This window comes from Zootoca vivipara, chromosome 3 (assembly GCF_963506605.1).
Source record: "Zootoca vivipara chromosome 3, rZooViv1.1, whole genome shotgun sequence".
NCBI lineage: Eukaryota > Metazoa > Chordata > Lepidosauria > Squamata > Lacertidae > Zootoca > Zootoca vivipara.
Genome location: NC_083278.1, coordinates 48,940,545 through 48,956,343, shown reverse-complemented (window position 1 = coordinate 48,956,343; position 15,799 = coordinate 48,940,545). Strand labels below are relative to the sequence as shown.

At 39.4% G+C, this 15,799-nt stretch overlaps 1 protein-coding gene across 2 annotated transcripts; it reads left to right on the top strand.

Moving 5' to 3' along the window:
• The first annotated feature begins 1,615 nt into the window (after positions 1-1,615).
• On the top strand, positions 1,616-14,943 carry ZBTB24 (zinc finger and BTB domain containing 24). 2 transcript variants are annotated; one of them, XM_035109262.2, is made up of 7 exons: positions 1,616-1,694; positions 4,060-5,022; positions 6,508-6,675; positions 6,846-6,929; positions 7,819-7,902; positions 9,215-9,296; positions 10,698-14,941. In XM_035109262.2, exons 2-7 carry the CDS (start codon positions 4,065-4,067, stop codon positions 11,518-11,520), a joined length of 2,199 nt encoding a protein of 732 aa, XP_034965153.1. In that variant the 5' UTR covers positions 1,616-1,694; positions 4,060-4,064; the 3' UTR covers positions 11,521-14,941. The 2 variants fall into 2 exon arrangements, with proteins under 2 accessions (XP_034965153.1, XP_034965152.1); XM_035109261.2 differs by lacking the exon at positions 1,616-1,694 and having other exon boundaries at positions 1,701-5,022; positions 10,698-14,943.
• Positions 14,944-15,799: the final 856 nt, after the last annotated feature.

Here is a 15,799-nt window from a genome sequence, read left to right as displayed (position 1 = left end):
GCATAGCATAGTGTACACTGTCAGCTGCCAAAACAGCTGCATGCTGCTATTTCATGTGTGGGCACATCTAAGAAATGCAGTCCATTGTAACCCCTTTCTGTGTTCATATATGGCGGAACAGACACACTGAGATACTCTGAATAGTTTCTCAGATGAAAGAGATTGCACCTGCCTGCATCTCCCTTCACACAATTCCTTCTTTATAGAAGTGGGAAATCAGATGTTTCTTAGAAGATGTGGCATCTTCTGCTGTACTTAATAAACCTGTTTTCGATGAAGTGGCAAATTAGTGTCTGAGCTGAACCATTTCCCATCAATCTCCCATTCAGGGACTTCCCCATTAAACATTGTTTTGGTGGTGGGTTATCACTTTTTCTGATCTTATATAAAGGTATTTCAGTTGGGCTTGCTTCCAAGTAATTCCTTTATGCTTAGCCTCCCAGCTCAGCAGCTACAAGACTAGGATTTAAACAAGTGGTTTTTCCTGTATATTTTCTTACATCAAGATGTCTTGCTTGAGCTTGACCTTGATGTGTAAGCAACGTTGTCTGGATAGTCACTTATTTGGTTAACCTGCTATATAGCTCTGACTCCTGCTCCTTCACTCCTTTTGCGAAGATGGTGGCGACAGCAACGAACATGTCCAGCACTCCCAATCCTCCCCATTGGCCTGCAACGAGAGCGAGTGGGCCTCAATCCTTCCAGCCACGAGCAGAGAGGTAGCTTACCCGTCTCTCGCTTACTCGCCAGCACTGTCCCTCTGGGTGCTGCGGCAAGTCCAGGGCTAGATTTAGGTTTGATGAGGCCCTAAGCTACTGAAGGGTATGATGCCCTTTATATGTCCAGCTGTCCTTTGTCAACAACAAATTGTCACTGTTTTTGTGTTGAATATATGCTATATGGTAATTTATCGACCTAACAGGTATCTAAAGCCATTTGCACATGTTGCCATGCAATCAGTCCATGCAGAATGTAGGCACCCTATCTATAGAAAGGAGCAAACCAGTGATATTTTAGGGAGCAGGCTAGCAGGCGGGGCCCATTACTTACATCATAGGAGCCTACACAACAAAAACACTGTTGCTTTATGTAAGTTTTATTTTATTTGTTTTTATCTGATATTTTGGAAATGTACATCCAGGTTTTTTCCCTTTATTTTTTTGGAGGGGGAGGCCCTAAGCTATAACTTGTTTAGCATATACGCAAATCAAGTCCGATCCTTACCCGAGAGACGAACAAACGCGGAGGCAGTGCTTGGTGCTCCTTGCCGCCTCCAAGTCTGTTTTTGCAGGCGAGCAAGTGACAGTCAGCCAGCTGCCTTGTGCCGTCCAACTTCGGGGAAGGAAGCGGCAGAGGACAAGACACCCGCCCTTGACTCATCCCTGCCGATGCAGCAATACGCCAGACGTGCCTCCTTTCCGCGCCCAGCTCCCGCTTGACTGCCTGAGAGCAGCAAATGAACCAGCCGAGCCGCCTACGCCCCACCCCCCGAGTCTCCATCGCCGCTCCCGTCCATCGCAGCAAACTTCCTATCTTGCTCCGCCCACTGCCGCGCGCTGAATTTCTGACCCACTTCCTGCTCCGCGCTATCGTCACTTCCGGGATGCGCGGCCGCCGCTTTTGGCCTGCGCGTTCGGCTTCTTGCTCAACTGCCTGTCACGGGGCTCGGGGGTCCGGAGCTTCCTTCGCGCGCGGTGAGTCTGCCTTCCCCTTGAAGCGCTGCTAACTGACTACCGAGGAGGGCTCTGCCTACCCCCCCTCAGTGTACGGAAGCGGCCAAGCGTTTAAGGGCGGCTCCTGCGCCTTCCACTCTTTCCCAGTCAGGGTGGTCCCTTGTCCTGCTCCTAGTTGACAGCAATTTCTGGTGTGGGGCTGGGCTGCCAGTGCTGTCTTTCCTGGCAAGGCTCTTGCGCCTTTTAAATTTTAGTTAGTTAGTTAGTTAATTTATTGTTCCGGTTCTCGACCAGCCTTTTAAATTAATAATCTCCCAAGAAGCAGGAATTCGGCAAGTGGAGCCTTTCTGGTATTTGGCATCTCCGCGCAGTGATGGAAGAAGCATCACCTGTTGAACTTCTGCTTATTGTCAAGAAAAGTAAAAAGGGACAGAGGATAGAATTTTGATGTCTTCCCACACAGACACCTCCCCCTGGAGAGAAGAGAGGAAAGAATGGGCAATTTTACTCCCTTTTCCGGTTCTTTATCTTTCTGTGATTATTATCATCATTATTATAACTCCCCTTTCTTCTGTTTTTGTTTTTCTCACTGGGTGTCAATGGGAGTCATTAGGTGGGAGGAGTTTAGAGAATAATAAGGAAGAAAATTAGTTTTGACTATTCTTTCATTAGTGAGATATTTCCCTCCTGGGACAAGTTCATTGGAAGGAACTTTAGCATTCTCTTGTTGTCTTAATGGAACTGTGATATAAAATGTTTCTTTGGAATGCATACAGCTTGATATCTTTGATGTTCTTAGCGATGGTATTGTGAGTAGATGGCACATGCAGATGACTATAGACAAAGCCTACCTCAGAACGGGACATGAAACAGCCAGTGCTTGTTTTTCTTTCCTCTAAACCTGCAAAAGCATTGGAAAAGAAAACCAGATGGTTTCTGCCGATATGATAAGCCCGATAGTGATCTAATAAAAGACTTTATTAAGACTAATTTTATTGAGCAAAGGTGGTTACTACACAATTCCTTATTCAAGGAAAATAATACACCTAAGTTTGAGGCTCAGGCTTTGCTATGCTATTTGGTTATATTGCAAGCTGCTCTGCATACTTTGAGTAGCAGAATGTTGTGCCCGGTAGATTCACAACCTCTGTGAAAAGGTCCTATAATTTTACAGTTATTTTCTACTAGGCCGTGAAAACCTGTCTCTTTTACCCTCCTTCCTCAAAATGCAAATTATTTATCTGGCTGCAATCTAGATTGAGTTATGCTTAGAATTTGGGATATGTGTATACTGAGAAAACAAGCTATGGGGAGGGGCCACAGCTCAGTGGTAAAGCACATGTTTTACAGATTCCGTCCTTGGCATCTCTAGGTGGGCCTGGGAGAGAATCCTTACTGGAAATCCACTGCCAATCAGTACTGACAATATTGAGCTAGTTAGTCTTGGTATAAGGCAGCTTTTTATATTCCTAAGAGGTATATTCTTGCTTTGGTCTCTTAAATCCATTTCTGGCATACAGTATTAATGCTACTATTTTCCTTACAACACTGTGTCTTCTAAGGTAAGCATTTCTTACCATGAATGCAATAAATACTTGAATACTTCATTGCATTGGTAAATTCATAGAAGTTGAGTTGGTCATTGGGTACTGGCCATAAAAGCCAAGTGTAGCCTCCATGTTCAAGTATAGATGCTGGGGCAACTAATTCTGTCACCATCAAGCTCTGTTTGAGAATTTCTGGTCTGCTGCTAATAGAAATAAAGCATTGGACCAGATGAACCTTAGGCTGCTCTAGAGACATTATTTATTTTACTTTGTCCTCGTGGTCCTTTATTGGGAACAGGAATAGAGAATTCTAAGCGGAAGAATGCTTGGTCAATATGAATAGTTTCCTTAGTAAATTACTACATTTATTTCTAAAAGTATCCCAAGCAAAGTATCCTTTCTGAAGACCAGGACAGTTGCTGACAGTTGGTGTAGATAATACTGAACTAGATGATGATGATGATGATGATAATTTATTTATACACCGCCCATCTGGCTGAGTTTCCCCAGCCACTCTGGGCAACTCCCAACAGAATATTAAAAACACAATAAAACATCAGATATTAAAAACTTCCCTAAACAGATGGACTGATAGTCTAACTGATACAATGCAGCTTCCTATCTTCATGGAGGAATACTCCATGCAACCAAACCAACAGGGAGAGATAAAAAAGCTAACTTCCAAGCCACTGTGGGAGACTGGGGAATCCTCCAGAACAGCAGTTAATGCTCTGTGTGGGGTTCTGCAATCGCCCCATGTGCATACACAAGGACTTTTCCAATCATGCAGAAGCTCCTTGAATGGCAGCAGTGTTTCTCAACCTTTGTTCTGTTTACAGCAACAATGGATGCAGCAGTTCCTGATGCTTCTGAGAAGCGTATAATCATCCACTCGCAAGTTCACAGAGATACTATTCTGGCCAGCTTTGAAGAACAGAGGAGAAAAGATTTTTTGTGTGATATCACTTTAATTGTAGAAAATGTTCACTTTAGAGCACACAAAGCTTTACTTGCTGCCAGCAGTGAATATTTTTCCATGATGTTTGTTGATGAGGGAGAGATTGGCCAATCGATCTATATGCTGGAAGGAATGGTGTCAGATGCTTTTGGTGCGCTGTTGGAGTTTATCTACACTGGTTCTCTGCAAGCTAATGAAAAAAGTACAGAGCAGATTTTAGCCACAGCTCATCTCCTCAAAGTGAACGATTTAGTAAGGGCTTACACAGAACAAGAGAAGAATTTTAGCACATCTGCCACGCCTACTAATGTGGGCACAGTAGCTGCCTTGACAAATGACAAAAAAAGTGAAGATCCACCAAAGCGAAAACGTGGAAGACCAAGAAAAGTAAAGAATATCCAAGAGGAAAAACTTGGTATATCTGCTGAAGATGCTCAGTTAAGAGAGAACAACTCTGTTCATAATAAGCAAAACTTTATGGATAAAGATGCTGTGGTGGAAGACAGACATTCCAATGAGGAGATTCCTGTAAGCAGAGAAGCAAGAGATACTGATCATGCTTGTAGTTCAGATGCTGCGGTGAGTGTCTCCACTGAAAAAGATGAGAACTATGATCCTAAATGCCAAAGTATACAGGCCAGTCAGAGTCGTTACAGCAAACGTAGGATACAGCGGTCTATCATGCTAAGAGATTATAAACTTATTGGTGATGAAGAGGACAATGGGTTGAAAAAGAGACATGATAGAAGAAGAAAATGTACAGGTTCCGAAGTTCAGTGCAAAGACTGTGGGAAGGTATTTAAATATAACCATTTTTTAGCTATTCACCGAAGAAGTCATACGGGTAGGTACTAATGATCAGTTTATTTCATTCTCATTCAATAATATAATTGTAGCATACCATAGCCACAATGCTTCTTAAACTGTGTTTTTTATTGAAATGTTTTAGCTAGCTCTTAAGGTATAATGTTATTTATATTGCATGACCATAGGATAATGATTTAACAGTTATATAAGTACAGTGTTACCTCTGGTTGCAGACCCGATCCGTTCCGGGGTGCCATTCGTACCCCGAAAAGTCTGCAACCCAAGCTGTGCTTTTGCACATGTGCAAAAGTGCAATAGAGCACTTCTGCGCATGCGCACGCGGCGAAACCCGGAAGTAAACACTTCTGGGTCCGCCGCGTTTGTAACATGAAAAAACGCAACCCGCAGCGGACGCAACATGAGGTATGACTGCATATAAATTAAATGAAAGAAATCCAGTTACAAATTGGATGAAATCACATACTAAAAATCATTATATAGATACGGTAGTTTAAACAAAAAGTCCAATTTGAAATTTTCTGTAGCAGAAAAAAAATTTCACACTCCAAAAGTTGAGAAAACAAAACCCATATGCCACATAACATCCTATTTATGATATGAAAAGCAACTATTGACTCTATATAGACTGCATTCAGATGTTCCTTTTTGTGTATATATATTTTGTTGCGTGATACAGCGCAAAATATTTACATAGCATAGAATACTGTTGTTTAAACGCTGCTTGGTTTTTCTAGAATAATCTTTTACCGAATCATCAAAACATTTCATTAAAACATTTCATTAAAACTTCAACATGGAACTTTGGCAAGCTTTTAACTTTCAGAAGAGGATCTGATGGAGGTGGCTTCTCCATAATATTTTTCTCAATATCGCCCCCCCCCAAATGTAATGCAATAATGGTCAGCTGCTATGGTTTATGGGGATGGCAGTGGACTCACATTGTCATGATCATTCATTGCCCCTATGTATCTTGGCTGGGAAGGTCTGCTTTCTAAGCTTAAGATTAAGTCAGTGGCCTTTGGCATTGCCCTGATTCTTTGCTGTTCCATTGGCAGTGTGATAATATTAATACTGAGCAACCTTGCAGGGCAGTTGTTAGGATTCCTGAGAACATACCATATTTACTCAAATGTAATGTGCACCTTTTTTAGCCAAATCATGTTGCAAAAATGAGGGTGCATATTAGATTTGATTACAAGCTTGAAAAACAATGCAGACATAGCAAACACTTTTTTGGTTTCAAGGTTTTGAAAATTGAGGTGCACATTAGATTTGATGGTGCATTAATTTGTGTAAATACAGTATGTGAAGCACTTTGAATACCGTCAAGTTATTAATAATGATTTCACGATAACCATTCCATTTATTTTTTCTTACCCTACAGTTTTGAAAAAAAATGTTTGGGGTTTTCTTTTAAATAAATAAATAATGTGGTTTGAATTTCTGTCAACTTGAATTGTCTAACTATTTGCCACTCACAAACCTGGTACCTTGTTTTTAGGGGAGCGCCCATTTAAGTGCAGTGAATGTGGTAAAGGCTTTTCGCAGAAACACTCTCTCCAAGTTCATGAGCGAATGCATACTGGAGAACGGCCATACACTTGTACTGTTTGCAGTAAGGCTTTAACAACAAAACATTCGCTCCTGGAGCACATGAGCCTTCATACAGGTAAAGTCAAGAGCATTTTAGCTGTGCTAAGAGTGTAAATTAATTAGCAAATAATTGTTTGGTTGGATCAGTTTCTAGATCCATTAAGCCCAACATTGTTTCCAACCACAGAATGATATCTGTTGTGTTTTCTTTGAAATATCTTCTAAACTCCTCTGCTTTTCTTTCAGGTCAGAAGGCTTTTACTTGTGATCAGTGTGGGAAATACTTCAGCCAAAAGAGACAACTTAAGAGTCATTACAGAGTTCACACAGGTATAACAAATTTAAGAGGCATGGTGGATTTTGTTGGAATTTTTTTAGCACATTGTCTTTCTTACGTTTTTCAAATGAGTCTCTTTTTAATAAGTGTATCAAGCTATCAGAGGGTATTTATATATTAGTTCCATGCCAAGGAGAAATGTGAGTCTTTTGAATGCTTAGCTTGAATATTCCCATCTTTGAGGCTATTCCAGAGTTGAGGATACCGCCTCAAGGTGAATTTGTGTACAAGCATGGACAGGAGTGTGAGCCACACTTCCTCCAGACACACTTCTAGCACAACATAACTCTTCTTGGGAAGAGTGCAACTACTGGTCCCATGCATTTCCCAATGAGGGAGATGTATGATTACAACTTTGCACATCCCCTCTCCATCCCAAAGCACAGTAAAAGTAGCATAGATTTCCTTGTACTTTCTGCTTCTACATTCTTCATGATTTTCTAACTTTCATTTAAACCATATAACATTGGGTTGCAGTGCCAATATGTGTGTAGCACCTCTGGTCTTGGGCTCCAGAGGGAAGCTAGAAGTGGCAAACATGATCGTTTTGGTCCACAGAAGCCTATGTGAACTTTAATGTTCTGCTTTCGCTCTAATACTCTGCTGTCAGTAGTATTTAAAACAACTAATGTTGTGATGGAAACAATATTTAACCAACTCAAATCTCTATAAATACCAGAAGATAATATTCTTTCTATTACTGCCTTGTGTTGCTTCTCTTAACTGTGGCATTGGTTTGATTCGGGATATGTCAGATTTGTATGTTTGTGCTTTGTTATTGTGACAACTCTGTTGGACCAAAAGGCAGGACAGACATTTTAATAAATAATAGTAATAGACTCAGAAAAGATAATGGATACCTATTTTTCTCTTTGTAATAAGGCCATTCTTTGCCAGAATGTAACCTGTGTCATCGCAAATTCATGGATGCAGCTCAGTTAAAGAAACATTTAAGAACACATACAGGTAATGCCCCTCCATATTTCTCTCAGATAAGAGACAGTTGTCCTTTGGGTTTGGCCTCTGGGCATAGCAGTGTGCTGGAACACACAAACCTATAGTTAAGTGTCAGGTCAAAGAAGAGATCTGCCCTCCAACTGGGAGAGTTTAGCACCAGCTAGGCACAAATTGATATTCACATTGGGAATGTTGATGGACAGCTAAATTGGAAGAGACAACAATATGCCCCAGAGAATAAATGAGGTTGAAATGGATTTTAATCTGTACTGGTGAATCCTAAACAGCGCTGAATCCATAATGTGCAGGACTTTACTGATACAAAGCAGACTCCTTGTGTTTCCTTTAGAGAACAGAGGGATGTGGAGGCTATGTGATTGAAAGCCATGAGCAGAATGACAAAAAAGAAATATGGATAAGCTCTTGCCATTTTGGATAACATGCAGCAGATTAAAATTAGTAGTAGTAGGATTTATTAGTCACTTCTTTGTAAGAAAGTCTCCAAGCTACTTATATTGAAAAACATAAATATATTGTACCTTTTTAAAAAAGAAGAAAGGCAATATAAAACATGAAAAGTTTTCAATAATTCAAACAATGCCCCCCCAACCAAATAAAGCATTGTTTTTCTAACAAAATGAAGTGTTATACTGTGAAAGTTTTCTGTAAGCTTCCTTCTCATGTTACCTCAGTGGTATGGGACCTTCCAGCAACATTGAAGGACTTAAGCTGTGTGGAAGGAAGCCACAATGCTATTCCTTCCCAGGCTAGCATAGGGGAAGCAATGCTTGCAGGAAAAGGAGCTGCATGCACTGTGAATTCCTTCCATATTGTCTAGCAACGGTTTAGGAACAGTACAGAAGGAATACTTGATGCAGATGCTTCCAGCAACTGACATCCTAAGCTACTTTGATGTGGAAGTAGAGCATGATGGATGCTATCTCTCTTCTTTTTTGTGTGTTGATTAGCCATGATATTTGTTGAATATTACTTAGATGAAAAAGAGTCCCTTCTTTTCCAGTGCTCTTTAAATTCTGACAGGCTTTCTAGTTAACCCCAAATTTATTGCCACGATTGTCTCCCTACAGCCAGAATACTCCCTATATGTGGTAGCTGCTATTCTATTTGATGCTCTGCGGTCATAGCTCTTGGTATGTTCCATCAGAAACAGTGTGCTGGTATAATGGTATTTAGAGTGGTGCTGTTGTTTCATTAGTAAGATACTGCTCAGATATCAAAGTCCCACACACTGTAATTGAGTGTATTTTTAAAATCATGCTAGTCTTTAATTATAAACAGTGGTATCTTGCTGTTTTTGTAGGTGAAAAGCCATTTACGTGTGAAATTTGTGGCAAGTCCTTCACAGCAAAAAGCTCTCTCCAGACTCACATAAGAATCCACAGGTATGCTATTCCTCCTTTTGTTTTGTGTGGCTGCATGTCAGGAAGAAGTTTTTTTATCGGAAATGCTTTGGGTCTAAATTGTTGCAGACTGGTGTCCACTGTAACTACAGAAGTTGAATATTTAGCTGAAAATACTAAATGGGATTTTTTTGAACAGTTTAAAAGCTAACCTTGCACCCCAAAGTATACTAAAAATTGTTCTGTGGGCCAGCTACAAATCATATGTATATAAAAGCAGGTGTCTTTAGCCAATGCTCAGCCTGCTCAGAGTAGATCTGCTGAAATTAATTGACTTGACCAACTTAATTTTAATGGGCTTACTCTGAGTAGAACTTAGTTGGGTAATGATTTGGTCACTCATGAAGGGCTTTGGAAGCCTACTGTTAAAAGGTTGGGAAGATGGGGATGCAGAAAATGTGACTGGAACATGGAAGGAATGCAATGTCTTTTCAGGTCAGTTTCACACCTGATCTCAAATTGCAGGAAAGGCAACTGTTTCCTGCAAGGCAGTGTGGAAGACAATGATGGTGTCATGCCACCCTTAGTGGCAGCCTAGAATAGCAGGGAAAAGAAAAGGCCAGTCTGGCTTTGCCTACTTGGCATTCTGCAAGCTCTTCCCAACTACTATCAGTGTGCTCATCACAATGATGGGGACTTTGCTGATGTAATACAACTTTATCAGCACAGTCAAAATACTCCCAGTTCCTAAGACAACATTTCTAGCCCCCTGCTGGCAGTCTTCTAAATAACAGCAGCTTAAATGTGTATGTGTTATTTATATGATTACAGGTAGGTAGCCGTGTTGGTCTGACGCAGTCAAAATTAAAATAAAAAATCCTTCCAGTAGCACCTTAAAGACCAACTAAGTTTGTCATAGGTATGAGCTTTCGTGTGCATGCACACTTCTTCAGATACCTTCAGATTCTTCAGACACACTGAAGAAGTGTGCATGCACACGAAAGCTCATACCTATGACAAACTTAGTTGGTCTCTAAGGTGCTACTGGAAGGATTTTTTATTGTTATTTATATGATGTTATCCACTCTGAGCCCGGCTCTGGCTGGGGAGGGCGGGGTACAAATAAAATATTATTATTATTATTATTATTATTATTATTATTATTATTACTATTACTACTACTACCGGTACTACTACTACTATGGAAGCAAGGGGGCGCTGTAGGCCTGGCTATGGCCTCCGCTGTAGCCTGCCTACTTCGTTACTAGGCTGCTGTCTACATGCCAACTTGGTAAACTAGAGATAATACCATACCAAGGCAATGCGGGCAGCATAAGTACACTGGGGTTGTCCTGTCTCGCACTGTGTCATGAATTTTTGTGAAATGTCTGTGTCCTCCAAGCTTTCACGTACTTCATGAAGCTAACCTGTCTTCCCTTGCAGAGGAGAAAAACCTTATACATGCAGCATTTGTGGGAAATCTTTTTCTGATTCCAGTGCCAAGAGGAGACACTGTATCTTACACACTGGCAAAAAGCCATTCTCTTGCTCAGAGTGCAGCGTGCAGTTTGCGCGCCTAGACAATTTGAAGTCACATTTAAAGATCCACATCAAAGAAAAGCAGCTACAGGAAGCAAGCAGTGCTCCCCACAGCAGCAGCAGCAGCAGCACAGATGAAGTCAGGAACATTCTTCAGTTGCAGCAGTATCAACTCTCCACTTCTGGAGCACAGGAAATCCAGCTGCTGGTCACAGATTCTATGCACAATATCAATTTTGTGCCCAGCCATAGCGAAGGTATTAGCGTTGTCACTGCAGATGGCACCCAAAATGTGATGACGGACCATGCAGCCAGTCTTACCCTTCTCACTCAGCCACCCCAGCAGCTACAGAACTTGCTCCTTTCCACCCAGCCAGAGCCAGCAGACCAGATTCAGAATATTAACATTGTGAGCAGCCAGATGGAGACGCCACAGGCTGAGCAAGTGCACGTCATCACGCTCTCTAAAGAAGCCCTGGAGCATCTGCATGCCAATCAGAATCCAGCAGAAGTGCTCCAGATCACCACAGGAACATCACATCCAAGCCAGCACCTGCAGGTGGCTCAGGAACCAAGCCAGGAGTTTCGCATAAGCCAAGCTACAGTCCTACCTCCTCAAATTAGCAAGGGACAGACTCAAACTGTACATGTCTCTGAATCACCTCAGCAGTCTCTGACTGTAGGCCAGTCATCTGATGATCATCATATTGAGAGGCAGACTTTTTAAAATAAGGGCTGTTTTGGTTCTTTATTTATTTATCAAAAAGTGAAATGATGTTAAACCAAGTCATATTTCACCTACAGTATCTATTTAAGTTTGCATTTTGGTAATACTGATGGTTCACTTTATTGTAAAGCTGAGTATTTTTTATTTTTTACGTTTTCTTAACTTAAATATATATTGATCCATGCCTATTTTGCCTGAACTGCAATAGTTATTGAGATAGTGTTGGTGTGATCCAACCATTTTATCTGTTTCAGTGAAAAATAGCTTTTCACTTGCTTTAGTCTCGCATTTAAGCTGATGGGATGTAAAAATTAACTTCACCTGTATCATGCACTATATAATTATGTGCTTGTTTCCAGAGTTCTGCTTTGCTCTTGGATATCTACAGAGATTATTATTATTTTTTCCTTCCTTCCTTTCCCATGAAAAAGCAGTAGTGCTTATTTTTGTGCATTACAATGCAAGCTGGAACATACATATTGCCATTTTATATGTGCGAATACATATTGCAAATACATGTGCAGTATTGCCAGTTAAACCACAATTTCCAATCCATTTTTAAGACTTGTCTTGATGTATAAGCATATGTGTGTAATTTAAAAAAGATGGAAGAGTAAAGTTGGGCTTCTGACCACGTGTGGACAGGCTATCCTGAAAGCGGCCACCTACAGGCTAAAAAAAAATATTGTTTTTTTTGGTTTGGGTTTTACATTAGGCTTTGCCTATTCACATAATGATTCACCTCTAGTTGTATATTGGCCTATTTCAACAATTGTGGGCTAGTAAGCCATGATTTATTAGACCAACAAGTGTTGTGACTGTGTATTCCCTCCCCTCTTCCATCCTATTTTCTCTCTTGCATCTTAATGCAATGCTTCTGGGATTTCTTAAATGACAGCTTCCGATTATGAACTCGGAAACAGTTGTTTAAGCAGCAGGGAGGGAACGTGAAGACATAACGTTCATTCTCAGTCTGCTAAACCACTGTTTTACTGGACCTGAAATAGACCATAGTCTAGTTCTGCTTGTTGTGGAGAGGAATTCATATTCTACTTCGATAATGCATTTTTTTTATAATAAATGTTTATTAATTTTCCACAATAGAAAAGAGGTTTACAAAAAAAATTAAAAGAGGGGAAAAACACAAAAGACAAAAATACACAATACAAGAATCAAAAAAGAAAAGAAAACCACATAATAAGAAAATAGAAAACTATATAACTTATCTTTATCACAGTGTAGATTGGGACCTCCTCAGGTTCCCGTCCCTGTGTTTCTTAAGCACTTTTCTAATTAGCAAATTCTACCTCTATTATTCACCTTTAATACTACATTTCTTATTTTCTTATTCTAAATAACCTCTTCAACTAATCCACAGTTTTGTTTACCACTTAATTTCTATTCTAAAATATTACTTTAGCATAATTTTTTAAATACAATTTAAAATCTTTCCATTCTTCATCAATTGCTTGTTCTCCCTGGTTGCGGATTCGTCCGGTCATCTCTGCCAGTTCCATAAATTCCATCATCTTCATCTGCCATTCGTCAATCGTTGGTAATGTTTGTTGCTTCCAATATTTAGCAATCAAAAGTCTCGCTGCTGTAGTGGCATGCATGAAAAAAGATACCTTTCTCTTGGGAATCTCCTTCCCGCTACTTCGATAATGCATTGTTGGCAGATAGCCACCCTCTGATAAACATTTTGATGTGCATTTGGCCTCTGCTTTTCCCTTTCTTGGTCCAGCTTGCACAACAGTTTGCACATCCAGCCACCCTTCTTCTGGGAGGTTGGAAGTAGATCTGATACAATTGACTATAAGGAAGCTTCAACACCATTGTCTGCACCAGTGGAATAATACTATCAATGTTGGAAGTAGAACCTTCCAGGTTATCTTTGCACCCTTTTGCTATCCATGCTTAATGGTTGGATGTGGTGCTAAGTTGTGTTAAGGGGAGATGCTCTTGATACAGTCAAAGTTAAGGACAAATATTCATGTCATATCATGTCTGCAATCACCCATATACCTATTCACTGCAATACGGTGGGCACCAAAAATATGTCACTTGCAATCAATGCATCTTTTGACTGTTTTTGTCATGTTACTCACTTTTATCCAGAGACCATGCAGTATGCATATGTGGAGCTACACAATCAAATCCTCCTCTTCACTACAGTGGAAGAATGTGTCCAGAATGCCTCTCTGTGAACATATGCATGCGCATGCATGCACACGCACACACGCACACACTGAGCTGTCCGGTCTAGTGAAGTAAATATACAAAACCCTGGGGAGTGTAGTAAGGACCTTGCCACAAATTGCTGGTATTACATAAGAATGTTTCTTATGTAAACATCCAAACATGCTCTTCTTGCAAAGGTGATATAATGTGATGATGAGAATAAGCTATTAATAATCTTTGATTCAGTTAGTCACTCTGCTGATAGTATCCTTATAGCCAAATCATAAACTTTCTGTGCCTTAGCTTTTACAACAGAAAAGCTTTTACAGCAAAAAATAAAATGAGAATGAACATTCATTATCTCTGCAAAACAACATAATTACTCTCAAATGCAGGATACCTTAATCACAAATTTAAATTTTAAATGCAGTTTCATATTTTGCCTTGAGAACACAATACTGTTTTTATTCTACAGTAGGTTAAAAATGGTTTCATAATTAAAGATTTAAGATGGCACAAATCTCAACTGGTTTCTTAAAAACTATAACTCTTTAATTGGTAACAGTAAAAATACATCATAAATATCAAAGTTTAATTGGATATATTTTTTTAAATATGTTATTTAAAAAAATTCAAAGGGGGAAAGTTGGGAAAAAAGACATTATTTCTGGGGGATAAATTTCCAAATTGTAACAGTTCGTCCTTTGACTTTATAATTCTGTGGTGACTGATGCAGTTGCAAAAATAAATCACTAGGTGAAGGGAAAATAATGCTGTTTCCTCAGTTAAGGGTTAAATTTTAATGCTTATACATATTTACTCTTGTATGTGAAATGGAACTGTTTCTCCTTTAAAATAAAAACAATGCATAAATTCATCCTTCTAGCATTTTTCTCTGTGTAGTTTATCTGCATGCTGCAAACACTTCTTGCTAGCCGGGAGCTCATTCGCATCCTGTTTGTGTCAACCTTTTTCCCCAGTCAGATTTTCTGATTATGCTCCTGCAATATGAATGACAAGCACATAAATAATTTGTTCTAGAAATCATAAATATTTACATAAAATTAAAGGCAAAGCAATGTTGTTATTTTATAAAATCATCCAATTACAAAAGTAACATTCATTTGACTTGCTTCTGCATATTTCCAATACTGTAATGGAAAATAATGTTACGCATCTATAACCTAGATAGTTGCTACAGGAATAAATAAAGTTATGAGCTATCCAGAAAACTGGTTCTAATAACTGTAAAAGCATTAAAATGATTTATTGTTGTTGTTGTTGTTGTTGTTGTTGTTATTATTATTATTATTATTATTATTATTATTATTATTGATTTACCCTGGAATACTTTCATATGCTTAATGTGTCACATTGTTCCCTGGGAACAGGGATAGATTGCTAAACCACTCTGAGAATTGTAGCTCTGGGAGTGGAACAGGAGTCTCCTAACAACTCTCAGTACCCTTAACTCACTGCAGTTGCCAGGATTTTTAGGAATCATTACTGATTAAAGTGGTATACTGCTATAAATGTATAAATTGTGACTGCATGGCAAAAATATACAAGAATACAACTATCAAAATAAATTGTACATAAATACCGTATTTTGCTTACTTAAAATTTACTCTCTGTCAATTTTATACTCTTCCAAGCTGCCTACATAGAATCAATGTGCCATTTATATATCTAAACATTTAAGTAAGGCCGTGATTTGAAGTACAGCAGGGCCATTCTAATTCTATTCTAAAATCACTGGCATCTGCAATTGGTTTTTTTAAGGGGTTTATAAATTAATACAAAATATTGTCATAAATAGTTACCCAATAAAAACAAGGGGGATATCTGCAATACTTGTATGAGGCTTTTTTTAGATCTCACTTTGCTAGGCATAGCTTAATCAAGATGTCACCTGTACAACATGAGAATTATTTAGTTGAAATGTTTGGATTCTGTAATCTTACCTCAATCATAATCACAACTAAATAATAATAATAAAGTTACAATCTCTCACTAACTGCAGTAAAAAGAGGGAGAAGGTGGAAAATCTGAACACTGTATAACATTCCCCAACATCTGACTTAGGGTCACTCACAAG

Excerpts from the sequence above, each read along its gene's own strand:
- ZBTB24 (XM_035109261.2), top strand. The coding sequence starts at position 4,005 with ATGCAGAAGCTCCTTGAATGGCAGCAGTGTTTCTCAACCTTTGTTCTG. Across the intron at positions 6,676-6,845 it reads GCACATGAGCCTTCATACAG|GTCAGAAGGCTTTTACTTGT; the intron begins GTAAAGTCAAGA and ends CTTTTCTTTCAG. Across the intron at positions 7,903-9,214 it reads ACATTTAAGAACACATACAG|GTGAAAAGCCATTTACGTGT; the intron begins GTAATGCCCCTC and ends CTGTTTTTGTAG.